Source organism: Ochotona princeps, unplaced genomic scaffold, assembly GCF_030435755.1.
Source record: "Ochotona princeps isolate mOchPri1 unplaced genomic scaffold, mOchPri1.hap1 HAP1_SCAFFOLD_4850, whole genome shotgun sequence".
Classification (NCBI taxonomy): Eukaryota; Metazoa; Chordata; class Mammalia; order Lagomorpha; family Ochotonidae; genus Ochotona; species Ochotona princeps.
This window is the reverse complement of record NW_026697043.1, coordinates 907-16170: the sequence shown is the minus strand read 5'-3', so window position 1 is coordinate 16170 and position 15264 is coordinate 907. Positions and strand designations below refer to the sequence as shown.

Sequence of the window (15264 nt, the reverse complement as noted above, 5' to 3'; positions counted from 1 at the left end):
CGCTCAGGAGGTCGTAATCCACATTGCCCGAGCACCATATCGCCGACAGCATGGAAACCAGAGAGTAGCGGCTCTGAGGTGAGGCTGCTTTCCCTCACGGAGGCTTTACTCTTCGACCATTTCCCTAGAAAAGGAGAGAAAAGGCATGCGATCGTCCCCTCTGGGGAGTGAGGCGCGAAATCTCGCAACTTGAAGCGCGTAGGCAAGGAGGCCGATGCTGTCTAAACTGCCGACGACTGCCAATATCTGAGCCGTAAGATTGAGACGCATCTTGTTGGCGCGGTCCTTGGCTTCTGGCTGGTGAGCTTCTTTGCGTAGAAGCTTCGCCACTGTCTGCAAGTCTGTTAGCCACGACTCTCTGACCATAAGATAAGGGGACACGGAGTACAAACAGTACCCGTTCTCCTCCTTGGAGGTCTTCAGAATCGAAAACCCAAATATCCTCAACTGAACGTAATCCCGTAACCCGACTGATGAAGTTAATTTTTATCGAAGTTTCGATCCTGAACCTTTCTAGGGCTTGAAGGTCGCGTAGCCTCAATTTGGATACTTCGTTCTTCTCCCAGTTTGTTGCAGTCCACAATAAAAAGTTCAAGGAACCGCCGCTCACCGTGGTGGTCTCTTCATGACCATCAGGTGCAGTGAGGACGACACGACAAAAAACTGCTTCTTTGGTCAGACTGAAGTGTCTGCCTGTCACCAATGAGGTGAATTTCATTTCTTTACCAGTTGGCACTTGCAACTCCAAAGACGATGCCTGTTCTTTACCCGGTGAGGAAAGAGGCAGGACCTCTTCCTTCCGCAAGATCAACGAGGGTCCCTTGCTGGCAAGGGAGAGGAGGTACGGGAAAACCATCTGAGGGTGTTGTTTCTGGGTTATCTCTGGATCCCTGGTAGCATAGGCCAGGCCTACGTGTGTCCATTTTCATGATGTCAACGAGTTTGCGGACCCTCATCCGTCAATCTTATGAGGGCCTCTTGAATGGACAAATCTGCGCACCTGGACTCAAAAACGGCCTAACAAGTCCACCGGTCTCTCTCTGATCGGCCTTTTCGTCTTCCTCTAACCCTCTGTTGCGTAGTCTGATCCTTCGTCACACTGTGGAAACCACTTGCTGCTTTGGGGGTTGCAAGGTGTCGGAAAGTATTGTCTGCGGCCAGTGAATTGAAACAGGAACGGAAGCTATACCGGAAATGATGCGGTTAAAGCTAGGAGAGTTTCTCCTGAAGCCTTTTCTGTCATATTGTGGGTCTTTTGGCAACCTCTTCAACTGCGGTGGCCACGCGCCGGATAACGCTGTACTTCCTCTCAGAGACGGTGAGGGTCGAAAAGGCACTGGGAGAATCACTACCAGACGAAGGCGGACTACGCAGTGGCGTCCAAGAACCGTTCCTCTTTTTCCAGATGGTTTGGGAGAAGGTGTGCATAAAAGAATTCTTCTTTGGTGTTTCGTTTTTGTGTGTGCGCTCGAGGTTGACGCACTCCTCCAAAACGACGCTGTTGCGCTGTGGGTCTTTTGACCGTCTTCACGGCTCGTTTGAGTCATGGAGGTTAAGCTCCTGAAGCTTGTCAAGATAATGTTGCTCCAGGGTGGTGCCTGCGAGCGCTTAATCTGGTTGCACCGCGACATTTCTGTGACAGCAACGCTCCGACATCTTCTGCCGACTTCGTTTCTCTGTCTGCAGCAGCGGGCGGGGACGACAGGAGCAGTACAGTTGGCACTGCGGGAGAAGGCGGATCTGCTCCGGATAAGTTTTTTTGCCTGCAAATTTAGAACGGGCATCCTGCAGAAGGCTGTCGTTCCCAGGCTCTGTGTTCTCGTTACGTGCCGTATTTCGAAAGCTGGTTTTTCAAATAAAGGAAGTGACTCCGCGTGGCTGGGTGAATCCTGTTTCGCTTTGATGGCTTCGGACTTCCTTCCGATATCGTGCAGTGTGGCTCGCGTACAGCTAGAGGCTCGCTACGAATGGGAAGAACACGTGAGCGCTCATGAACCAAAGGCAGGACTGATTGAACTACCCTCTGTATGTATGCTTTTTGTGCTTTGACTCTTCAGGTGGCTGAAGCATTCTCGATGAGGTGTCAGGGAAAGGGGCAATGTGGGCTTGTGCTGCGTGGTCACTGGGAAAAATCCAAACCGTGGCAACTGGCGGGGCTCCTGGGCGACACACGCAGTTCACCCGGGAAACTGCATTTCGACTGCACAGGAAAAGACGGAAACGGAGCTTTCTGACGAGAAGACCGTTTCAGAATTGCCCGCTGCGGCTTGCATCACTCATGTTCAATGATCCTACGGGTGTACCAGCACTCCGAAGACCGCGAACGAGTTTCGAGTTCATCACGCCACGACACGCTAAAGGATGAGGCCGTTGATGAAGGCCTTCTGTCTATTGCTGTACGTGTCCATTTTCGGAGGCTATCAGAACTGAGACGGAGTGAAGAAGTGTCACCACTTAGTGACGACAACCCAGAAGAAGAGCTAGAAGGAGGTCGTAGAGAATTTTTTGAACTTTTCGGGAAAAATAACTCCCCATGATACGGCCTCGGACGTGGACCGCTCCTGTTCAAACCCAGATGCATTGATGATGTGTGTGCTAGGTGCGGTTTGACCCTCGCTGCTCTGTGTGGGCTCTCATGTTGCGTCAGATATTCCACTAGAGGCTTGCGCGACGCGGAACTCTACGGCAGCGACATGCGCTTAAGAACAAAAACAGCAGTGAGGACGCGATGTTCCATGGCTACCAACCTTCCACACCATCCTCCACTCGAGCATTGGCAATGGCGCATCAGTCAATGCGGTGACATTAACGGCAGGAAGAGGAGCAAATAGATTCAAGCATTCTCGATCAAGAAAGTTCCAAACAACAAGCTTGAGCCAGACTCAGCCCTCCGCGCATTCTTCCCACGACGGTCAAATCTGTGGTTGGATATCTGCTCGGGGGCACCGCGGCGGGCGCGGAGAAGGCAATTGACAACCGGCAAGACCATGTACGGTGAAGATGTTTCTTAAAGTCTGAAATAAGCTAACTCCAACAAGTGCAGCCGGAAAAACGTCGCATGGCTAACCCAAATTCCTCTTAAAAGGTACCTGCGAATGAAGGGCGCCGTCATTTCGTTTTGAAAACGAATTGGACTCCTACGAATCTCTTGCCCGTGGACTCCTGAGGGCGCCCATGCGGCTTCAGCTTTTCGCCAAGTGGCTGTTGTAGGCATATGGCAACAACGGAAAAAAGACCTGAAAGTGAGGACGGTCGAGGTGGAGGTGATACTCAGCATATTGGCCGGTTCCACATCTGCATCCAGCTAGGGGTGCTTGCTTACTGTCTGCACGGCAGCAGTAGTATCAGACAGCTGTGTGACTCGTCTTATCCTTGGCTAGAACAAGGACATCGTCGCCTGCCAGTTGCGACAAACCAGTGAAAGACTCCGAAGTCTGGATCTCATATTGGTGCCCTTGTTAGAGGACGTAGGCTTTCCCCTTCTAATGCGACAAGCAACGCAACTGTGCGTGTCGCTTTGGAATGTCCGACGTGTCCTTGCCGCTGGGTCAATCGCAGTCCAGAGAATTAGAATCCTTTCAGGTAACGGAACACAGTAGGATTCAACTGGACTATAAATCAACTGTTTCCGTAAAGCTGCAGAATTTTGGTGGAGAGTTACTCCTAACAAGAGGATGGCGATTGGAGACATCCGTTCGCTGGTAATCACGCGTGCCTAAAGTACACTTGTGTGTGCCCATATTATATATGTGTATTCCAGCAGGTCCATCCGTTCAGTTGTACAGTTCCTTTTCTTGGTAATTGCACACTTGATGACTCGCGCAAAGGACTGATTCACATGGGAGATGCTGCCGTCCACGCGGACGACGCACAGTTCTCCGCCCTTATTAGCAACATATGCTGCTGATCCATACACGGGGTATGTACCCCCTGGGACAAGCGGACGGACGTGTGCTACTCCGTATCGTAAGGAGTAACTCAAAAATGTGTAGAGTGCGTCGTATCACATCCTCTAGCGTGTGCGCTTCCCCTGTTTCTTAGGGAGGACGGACGTGTGCTACTCCGTATCGTAAGGAGTAACTCAAAAATGTGTAGAGTGCGTCGTATCACATCCTCTAGCGTGTGCGCTTCCCTGTTTCTTAGGGAGAGGTCCGCTTCCCTGGAAAGCATTGTCGATCAAAGAGAATAACCTCGTCTCAAACGCCTGCCGTTCAGCCCGTACACATTCTGCTAATCGCCATGTCAAGGCCACCTGTGTCTGCACATAAGCATGTGCGCGTACAGATACATATAGTCTGTCGTACTGGTGGTATACACTCTGAAGGGCAGATCAGGTAGTGATTCGGCTTCTTGTGTCGAAACGAAGCAGCGCAACGTAGTGCGCAAGCTTGGGAGCGCTCAGTCCTTCTTCAAAGTCAAACCTGACCCTTTGATTCTGGGCCGCTTAGTAGCCATGTAAAGATTCCAAGCTCGTGACCAACGTAAAATTCAGCAGCGTGACACTCAATAAATGACACCTAGTTCTTCAGAATGGTGGAATGGCTCAAGCTGCGCAGATATTTGCGGCAGGATGAGATGAAAGTACAACGTATAGACACGCAGAATTGTCTCCACCAAGGTACTATTGTAGAAGTAGTAGTACTACGCCACTGTCGTCTGCAATCCCGGGGAGTCGGACACCGGGGTATAGTACGAGTAACAGTGCTTGTTGGGCTCTTGAAGACCTACATCTGGCAGACGCGCCCCTCTTGAAGCAGTTTTTCTGTTCAGAGACACCAACAGTTTGGAACTGCAACGTATGTACTGCTGCAAGATCATGCAGCCTTCGGCTGATCAGACACCAGTTAGATCTGGATAGTTTATAACCCTGGCAGTAGCGCGATGAATGTACGGTATACACAAGTCCGCACACTAGTGGAATAATGACAGCCTAGCGCGCCAACTCCTTGAGTGACAGGAGCCTTACTTCACTACGAGCCAATGTAATGGTAGTAACACCTGCGCTTTTTCAGATATGTCTACCGGTTACGCAGCCGTGTTTTTGTGACTTCCACTTCACCAGCACAACTGAACCAACATGCGCGCCATGACGTCTTTATAGGGGCGGTTGAGGACATGCAGAAACCGCGTGTGGTTTTTCAGGCGCCTAGCGTAATGACAACACCGTAGCACGACAGAATGATTGTACACACGTGCGTACATATGCGGATGTATGTACATACAGATGTACATTTCACAGAGTTACCTCGTCAAGGCGAGGAGGAGAACAAGTGACTTTTTTCTAGTAGACATGCGCACACACAAGGCTCTATGAATCCAGGCACATTAGGGATGCAGTTCTACGCGCAGACCTGCATATAGACTTGGACAGCACGCAGCGGCACTATGAACAGCACAAGTAATGAACCGCACGCCATGCAAATTCATGCATTTACAACCTCGTGCATGCGTCATAGCCTATGTACAAGTCCAGTGCGGATGGCGATAGCTGCAATACTGAACAGGCTGGTGGCGGAGAGGGGAAGAAAGCGACGCAACAATGAATTCAATTAAAATGTTTCCATCTCCCCCCCGTCGTCGTCGTCTGCGGGAGGCGAGCAGCAGCACGAGCTGTTGCGTGCGATGCAAGCGCGAGACACGGCCACATATAAGCATGCAGTGCATTTATCCACGCGGTACGAGGTGACGGGAGACGTAGGCAGCCTCTGATGCTGCATGAATACCCTTATGCACCGCCACAAATGGCCTTACGAGAGGCCTATGTACCAGCCAACGCATAAAATGCATCGAAACACAGTAGCCGAAGAGAAACGACGACCTAAAAAGCAGCAACAAAGGCAAATACGCTGGGCTTAGAAATATATATATATCTACGACTGAAGACACAACGGCGCAAGACGACACTGACGCGCTGACTAGCAGTCGTGTCGGGAATTTAAATGCCTCAGTCTATTCCACTGCTATAATGGGCTTTGTACCCGCCGCTTTCACGCTGCCCTACATCTCCGAGTTTCTAGAGGGAGTTGCTACTATTTTGTTGGCCAGTTCAAATATATAGTGTTCAACCCCTTGATCTCAGATCTTGCACGAATTGTCTCAGCAGTTGCTGCAGCTGCGAAGGCAGTTCTTTTCTTGCTGCTGTATCAATGCGCTGTTGGGCAGGGATCTTGCCGTCACCACGTATCATCAGTTGATACTCTTCTGCAGTTTCCGATGTGAAATCGTTTATTTCCAGGCGTCCACGTGAGTCTGCATGTGTTGGACGGGGAGACGAGAGGTGAACATATACGCTGACTGGAGGGTGACACATGATATATGGGACAGCAGCTGCCTAGAGGGCAGGGCCACGAATATCTACATAGGAAGAAAAAACTAAATACACGCTATATATCTTGCAAGATACATATAACCATATATATGTATATATACGGATACATACAACAATACACACATAGAGCGAAATAGAGACGCAGTGTTTGCGAGCAGAAAATGGGAGGCGGGGGAATAGTAACAAGCAGCTAGGGGAGAGTCACTTCAAGATGTACAAAGTGAAAGGCCTGCGAAGTAGAAAAAAGTAGTCGTGTCTGAGGAAAACAGAAAGACTTAAAGGGAAAGAAACACCTTGTCATAAACATCTAAGCCGCTTGTTTCACATTTTGAGAAGCACGAAGCCACTGATCTGGAAAACACAACAGTCAGACGAGACCAACAACGGGAGAACGACCGCGTTCAACAGGGAAACGTGGCTACATTACTCTCTCTTGAACGGTGTTAAGGCACACAAGTCACGTCACTGGAAGGACACTCGCACAAAAAGAATTCTTCAGGGACAATCCGTTGTATAGTAGACCTTGCGCGCACAACGAAAGGGACACGTGAGAACCTCTGGCTTCTTATTTCCTATTCAGTAGATCGAGTGGTACGCGTTGCCTTATTGAAAAAGATGAAAGGGTTCTTTCATATACACAGCTTTACACACTCCATCAGCTTTGCCTTCTTTCCCTTTATACTTTGCTTGTAAACGTGTGTTGGCCATCGCTGAAAATAACTATCACATGCATTTGCGTCCCGCACGTGTATTGGCATGGCTGCACATAGTGGCGTAGTATGTACACATGTACGACAACACTATCCTGGTGCTTTCACTCATTTTCTCTCTCTCTCTTTGTCTCTTCTTTCGTATGTAGATGATATGCGCGTATGCCTACCAAGGATAACTCGCTTCACCAACCTGCAGAAGATGTTGCTTCTACTGTTGCCTCAAGAAAGCATGTCCGCGTCTACCCAGCTATCTACAAACATTTACCTATATTCAAATGTTTACATGTGCATACACACACATAAATGAATATATATATATATATATATATGTTGTTTAGCCAGATCTGTGTATTAGAGAGAGCTAGGCATTGACAGGAACGTGTAAGGTGGTCCGTATATAGAGTTCTGTATTACATGTATATATATAATCATACGTATACCAGCTTGTCTGAGTATATACCTGCAGACCTTTCCGTGATATCACCGTCACGTTAGTGCTTGCCTGCTAGCAAAACAAGCGATGGTTTGTTACTGCAACTCTCTCCGCTCTCTGTGTTGCTATGCTGAGAATGTAGTAGCCACCGCCCATAAATCTCTCTGTAGCGGCTGCTGCCTGAACGTGTCACGGGCACGTTTCTTGTGAAGGGGGTCAACAGGAGGTCCATAGATACTCCTGTTCAACAGAGACTAGTACAGCAGCGGACCCGAAAGAGTAGGAGCTCACCTGCGAGAAAGACGCCGCTCTCGTCTCTAGCGGTTGCTGTCCAGTCGGCCCCAATAGTCAGATCAAAAATAACAAGTTTACGACCCTTGCGTATAGTGTTGGAAGCCTACCGCAGACCCACAATCAAGAAACGAGAAGATCGTATGAGGGTCGCGGTACTGTTTCAGAAGCGTTGGGGGGGGGAGTGGGGAACTCAGGTGAAGAGACACGCTCAGGCAACGTGTTCATATATGTTAAAGGCTCACAGCGAGAAGCACATAGGCTAACACACGACAACATCTGGTGGCACAAAGCCCAGCGCTCTGTGCAACCCATACTGCTTTCAGACTTACGAGCAGCACGCGGTGCGCGGGGTGTACGTACACCTGACTCTGAGTAACTATCATTCAGGAAGCTAGAGTGTCTCTCAGTATGTGATCGTAGTCGGATACAGCACTGCTGCTCCGTGGTTAGGTATGCAGATATACACGTAAGCTGCTTTCAGTACGCCGCAGTTGGTGAAAGCCCTTCCCTGACACACTCTCAAACACAAGAGTATTTACTGTTGTTCTACGGTATCGCGGGGCATAGACATAATGCGTAAGCAGCATGGAGTATGCAGGCTAGCTCCTGCTTTGTGCATAACGTTCTCGGTGACCAATCCTCTGATCATACACTACATGCCGACTACGCTCCACCACGGCACCCGACGAACCGCTTCCTCGCTGCGGCTTGGCGTCGCGACATTTGCGTCGTGCTCATACACAAAATCACGTGAACAAAGGCCACAAATATAGTCCGTGTGTGTATGTGTGTAGGTATATATGTGTGCGTGTGTACATAGGTGTATATGTGTGTGCGTGTGTGTGTGTGTGCGTGATTCCGTCTGCGTGCATGCGCACGGGCGCGTGGAAATAACACAAGGTTTCCGAGGTATTTCTCTTGGAAACCTGACAAGGTATTCAGTAGTCGAAGCGACATACGAGCGCACCACTACTCGCAAGTGGAGGTGGTGTACGTACACCCATCATACTACTAGATGCCATACGCTGCGGATTCATGCATGCAGGTGGTCTATCGACAGTACACACGGTGAATGTTATTCCACTTGCGGCTTTGTGGTGGTGTACGTGCACCACGCTCTACGCAAACGAACTCGCGACCCCCGTGCAAAGCCGTGTTCGTCCCTTCTTTGCACGCCGGCAGAAGAAACGCATGCGCCACAGGTTCGCAGAGAAAGCGGGTTGCTCTATACGTGTTATTCAGTACAGTATCATCAGACCATTGCGGAGAAGTGACAAATCAGTAAAAAGGTGAAAGACGGAGACCGCAAACGGGGGTGCAGAAGAAAAAGATATTCTTTTCCAGCATCTTCCAGAACCCGGTAGTACCATGCTATGCCCACGTGCAGTACTTGTATACGTATGTGCAAGTGTGGAGTACTTGTATAAATATTTGCAAGTGTGGAATACTCGTGCAAAGGTGGTGTACTTGTATAAGTATGTGCAAGTCTGAAATACTTGTATTATAAGTGTGTGAAAATGTGGAGTCCTTGTGTTAGTATGTGCAACGGTAGAGTACTTTATAAGTACTATGTACAAGTGTGCAGTACTTGTGCTAGTATGTGCAAGTCTGAAATACTTGTATAAGTATGTGCAAGTGTGTGTGGAGTCCTTGTGTTAGTATGTGCACGTGTGGAGTAACTTGCGCGAGTGTGGAGCTCTTGTGTACGTGTGTGCAGCTGTGGAGTTCTTGTATACGTACGTGCAAGCGCGAAGTACTTTTGTGAACGTGTGTGCAAGTGTGGAGTACTTGTGCAAGTGGGAAGTTCTTGCGCAAGTGTGCGGCAGTCGTATAGGTGTGTGCAAGTGTGCGATAGTTGTTAAGGTGTGTGCCAGAGTGTGTGTGTGTGTGTGTGGGCTGGGGACCTCTTCTGGCCTCCGGCGTCCACAGCCAGGAGCCAAAGCAGCAAGTTGCAAGTATGAGTGTGTCTAAGTCCAGCTCCAGCACATCTTCCAGCAGAGGTACCATGAGGAGAGGAGTACATGTGCTCAGGCAGACGTACGTGTAATTGAATTCAAGCGGGCAACCACACGGCATAGCTTCCTCCTTACTACATCCCTTCTGTGCCTGCCACAGTGTATCTGCATATATATATATATGAAAGGAAACGTACAAAATGTATTCGTTGCGAAGATATTGGGGCGAGACGCTACTGACTCTACTAGGCAAGTCACACCTCTTCCTTCAAAGCTAAAACAGCATTTCGCATTCCTCTAGCAGCCTGTAAGACGGCAGTGCATAACGACGACCTCCATGCACGGGGCACCGTTTTCAGCACTCGCCCCATGTCTTATGCCGTGGCGCTTGTATGGTCGCTTTCTTCCCACCAGACACTCGTGGGACTACACATATACATCTATACATATATATATAAATATATATATGTACGTTTGCCTGCATATATATATATATATACATATCTAAAAGTATGTGAAAAATGTAGTATCAGCTTTAGTAGGGGTAGTAACAGGAGCACTCCTGTGGCTTGGAAGACTTATGATACAGATGTTCGTACACAGACCGGCGCTGTTTCACTCGTCCACGAAGAGTGAGAAGTGCCGGAGGTATCCGCAGTCCCGATACCCGTATTCATGTGTGCGTATGTTTGGAGCCCCTCCCACATATAATTGCTTCGATACTCATACGCATATGTACCTACACATATATATGTTGATACGTGAATGTATAAACTTATGTGTACACATATGTACATAAGGGTATGCGTCAATGCACCAGATTCATGCAAATACATACATGCATATGTATATACGCAGCGATGTGTGCAGTATTATCAATATATGTGAATATAGGTCTGTCACCGGACACGTGCATGTCTTGTTGTTTGCGGTAGTATGTCCGAAGGCACTTACCTCTCCCTCGACAGTTATATTAAAAAGTTGCAGCGTAGTTGAGTTATCCAGAATGTGAAACCCTGTGTTGCTAAGACGATCTTTCAATGTTTCTTGACACCACGAAGTCATCGGTTTCTCTTCCCTGCACAACAGCAACACGCGCAAACATTCATATTAGCGACGGTCTGCATATGCGTGTGAAGACCACGGGTCTCAATGTGCAGAACACAAGTACATAGATACACACACGCTCAAGCAGACGGTTATTCAGTCACTGAGCCGTCAATAAACCCTCCTCGTTCAAAAAAGTGTACGTGGCTCCTTTTCACAAAAGTACGTATCTACAAACCGCTACGTTCACGTCTACCCCACCGCGTACATGTGTGTTTGAGTATACGCACATATATATATGTATATGTATATGCACAATTCCACACGCGCGCACACACACACATATATACAGAAGGGTACGCGTCTACGAAGCGTTATTGTAAATGCATACCTTGTATGTATTACATGTGAAAATAAGTGTATACGTTGCGCGCTCAGCGTGCCAACACAAAGGGCTTACTATACGTCTCGCAGTCTGTACACGTGCGTGTGTGTAAATATGCAAACAAAGGTACACTTGTAGTGTGGAAGAGAGCTACTATAAGTGCATCATTCCCCCTGCATATGATGTGTGAGTATATTATATACATATGGGGATGTAGACGCCACGCAATACATAGAAACCACTAGGTCATGTGCACAACGCATATGAAGAAGACGTGCTCATATATGCTCGCAGAACGCAAGCAAACACGCACACGAGACGTAGTTCCACAGAAACGAGAGCTTAGCGCATAAAAAAACACATAACATACATACAGGCCTACAGACGACCTAGAGATCAACTGTAGTTGCATCTACAAGTATATTTATATACATATATAAATGTAAACATATGCGTATATGCGCGTATATGTACTTCAGTGCAGCATATATTGCTGTAGTGCAGCATATTTGTGCTGCAGTGCAACATTTATGCATGTAAGTGCGTCAGTGCAGTAGGGAGGTGCTCCTTCACAGAATAGTGCATGTACTGTGGTGTATGACTTTCCTGTACAGATACATGTGCTTCAGCGCAGCAACAAGGCGTGTGTATACATGTTTGAGTACAGCTGTGTGGTGGTTTTCTACACTATTGCTCTTGCTTCTCCTACAATATTGCAAAACCTAGCCATAACTCATTTCAGAGAGTGCTCCGCGCGAAAACTCGTGTACAACTGTATATAAGATAGTTCATGAGGCGAACTTTCTCTAGTGCGTTCGCCTGTATATATAATAAGGCTATCTACTAAAGATGAAAACTATGTCATCACCAACTCACACCCTCAGAAAGAAAGAACCTTCCTCCACTTTCACGCAGTGGTACCTTCGACGTACATATCTGTCTCACGCCCTCGCAAAACGCACGAAAAGACTCTTGCACCACATCGAGAATGTATATACGTATATATGTATGTGTATACCGAGAGAATATACATATATATGTGTATGTGTGTATAATTACGTTATCATGTATCTGTATATTTTAGACGATATGTAATCACAGCAAACCGCAGACACAATACACGGATGTACCAGCGTCATAGCGTATGTGCAAGCAGGATAACTTCTTCTCAGAGATGTACCTATAACTCTAACATTAGCACCCACTTAGCCTCATGTACTTACACGTACACTAACCAATACTAGCGCTCGGCGTATAAATGTATATAGGTGTATATACAGTTGAAAAGAATGACACATACAGCTGTACATACGTAGTACCTACACGCTATACTGCAGCTCGGCATACATATTTGTAGCCCCTAAATGAAGACATATATAGCCAGCCCTACATACTTGTGTCCCTACACACAGCATCTATATATATATATATATATATGCATCCTATATACGTAATTTCTAGAAGCAATATTACACCTTGACATATATGCTTATGAAGAAAATACTTCTGTCGCCCTGTATACTGAGTAGCGCACAAATGAGGACACATGCTGATGGGCTGAGGCTTACTTTGAGACAAATGGAATTTATATACTTGTGCATGTACATATATGTGTATATGTTTGAGTGTAAGCCATACGCCAACACTGCTTTTGATACTACTACTACTATTAATCCAGCTAGAACGGCGGGCTGTCCATCCATTTCGCCTCCACCATGTACGCGAGTGGTACACATAAATCGTCAGCATCAATTTCTCGATGTAGCTGTACGAGAGAGCTCCCGCAGTGTTCAAGCCTACTGACCGAGAGAGATGGCATGAAAAAGAAGGAAGCAAAAGAGAAGCAGTGTGCATATATACATGATATTATTATATACGTAAGAATGATCTATACATCACCGCCTACAGAGCCTCGGATGTATGCGTCGCTTGAAAGCTTCCGCATCTCCAGCTCAAGTCACGCGAATAGATACTGCGTTCTCACTGTAAAACATTCGGAGAGAGAGGAGACAGGGAAGAAGGAAGCACGAGAAAGACTGAGAGAGAGAAAGAAAGAAAAAAAGATAAAAAGGAGAAAGCGTCTTCTTACCAGTGGTACGAGCTCGGGTTCCATACCGAGCCTCGGCCTTCGAGAGGAGTCTGCATGCGTGAGGAGCACATTCACACGAGAATGTAGTACACGCAGGCAGAGGCTTTCAGCTTCTACATACAAGCTAGCCCTCAGCTAGCTTGTATATACATACATTCTCAATTTGGGTTGGTGTTGAAAAAGAAAATAAAAAAAGGAGGTGTGCAAACGACGAAGACAAGAAAACATAAAATCTCTTACGGAACTCCAACAGTGAAAGAAAAGTGGCGTACAAGTAGTTTTCAGGAGCTCTCTCACCACAAGTAGACATTCACATGCATACGCCGCCCACTCTCAAACACACACACACACACAGACGCACACAAATACACATTTGTAGAAATATCTGTCCTCCGAGAAGCGCAGTCCTCCCCTCGGGGCGCAATATATGAAACAGCGAACACTTGCAGACACACAAATAGACACAGACACAGATATGTACACACGTGTATCTGTATTAAAATGGTCTCCTCGTCGGCAAACACTTTCTCACACACACACACACACATACACACATGTACACACATGTCTCTATTGAAAAGGCTCCTCGTCTAGTGACAGCTTATAAGCGTTGCTTTCTATATGCCGGCTACACTGTGCTAACACACCTTGTGTTGTGTTCTGCAAATGCCCGTCCTCAATGTGCACGTATTTCGGCTTAACATTCCTCGCTCACGAACAGCAACGAGTGCACGTAGTCATATGTGCTTGACGGTGCTGCGGAGCCTCACTAACAACGTGCGCTTCTCTGTCTTTGTTTTTACCGCGTGCGAGTGTATTCTAACATACATATACATATGTATGTATGTCTGTGTATGTACATATACACACTATGTGGATATGTGAGCGTGTGTGTGTCTGTCTGTGTGGAGAAGAGAGCATTGACGACTCCAGAAACCATGTTTACAGGGAAATGTGAACGTTACTGTCGCTGTGGACGACTCGTGCGTAGGGCGAGTTCAGCATAAAGAAAGAAATACCCCAACACATATATGTAGTATGTGTCTGTCTGTTTGTTTCTGTCTGTCTGTGTCTGTCTATCTGTCTGTTTGTCTGTCTATCAGTCTGTTTGTCTGTCTCTGTATGTACATATATATATATATAAGCCATGTTTCAGTGAACGCACAATATACGTGTCGCCCAACAGAACGCGCTGCGAGAGGCCTGACCATTTGGCACGTAGTCGCAGGTTGGTGAGAAGTTGCTGAATTTACGTCGGCGTCTCTTTTGGACTTTTCTTGCTCACAAAATTTTCGATCTTTCTCTTTTTCTTCGATAGCAATTTGCTGCTTTTCTTCGCCCTTCGTAACCTCTGCAATCCGTGCTCGCTGCTGTTCCTCTTCACGGTTTCGCTTGTCTGCAGCAAGACGGTCTGAAAGAGAGAGACACACACACAACACAAACGGCAGCCGTGTGGACCGGTGTCTGTCTGTCTGTCTGTATATGTATATGTGTATGTATGTACATGTATGTATGTATATGTATGTATGTATATGTATGTATGTATATGTATATATGTATATGTATATACGTATATATGTATATATATTTATATATGTATATATGCATATTGTATATATGTATATATGTATGTATGTGCACTTTCTACTGCACAGAGTTTCCAACGGAGATATCTCTCAGAAACAGAAGATGGATCAACACTCGTGCAGGCTTTCACGCGTGTGTAATGTGTGTGTCCACCACACCTTACCAGTGTTCAATGAAACTTTTCACAGCAACAATCAAAACAAAACAGGCAGCAGTGATCTCCACAGCAAGGTGAAGACTGGAATTCAAAATAAAAGCAGAAAAACCACCATACATACGTACTGCAATCGCCTGCATACGGAACACATACATACTTGTGAAAATATATAAATATGTATACATACATATACATGTAAATGAAAACATTTATATACATGTATATTTATATGTTCATGATGTACTTATATATATACATACATATATGCGTTGTATG

General features: G+C 46.8%; 1 protein-coding gene across 1 annotated transcript; it reads right to left on the bottom strand.

The window, feature by feature from the left end:
- Positions 1 to 6061: 6061 nt before the first annotated feature.
- Positions 6062 to 14655, bottom strand: LOC131478875 (activator of 90 kDa heat shock protein ATPase homolog 2-like; the record flags this gene model as incomplete). The annotated part of the gene is made up of 5 exons (XM_058659489.1): positions 6062 to 6249; positions 7766 to 7871; positions 10678 to 10801; positions 13245 to 13294; positions 14471 to 14655. Coding segments are annotated over 5 exons (653 nt in total), but the record flags the coding sequence as incomplete, so codon positions are not given.
- Positions 14656 to 15264: the final 609 nt, after the last annotated feature.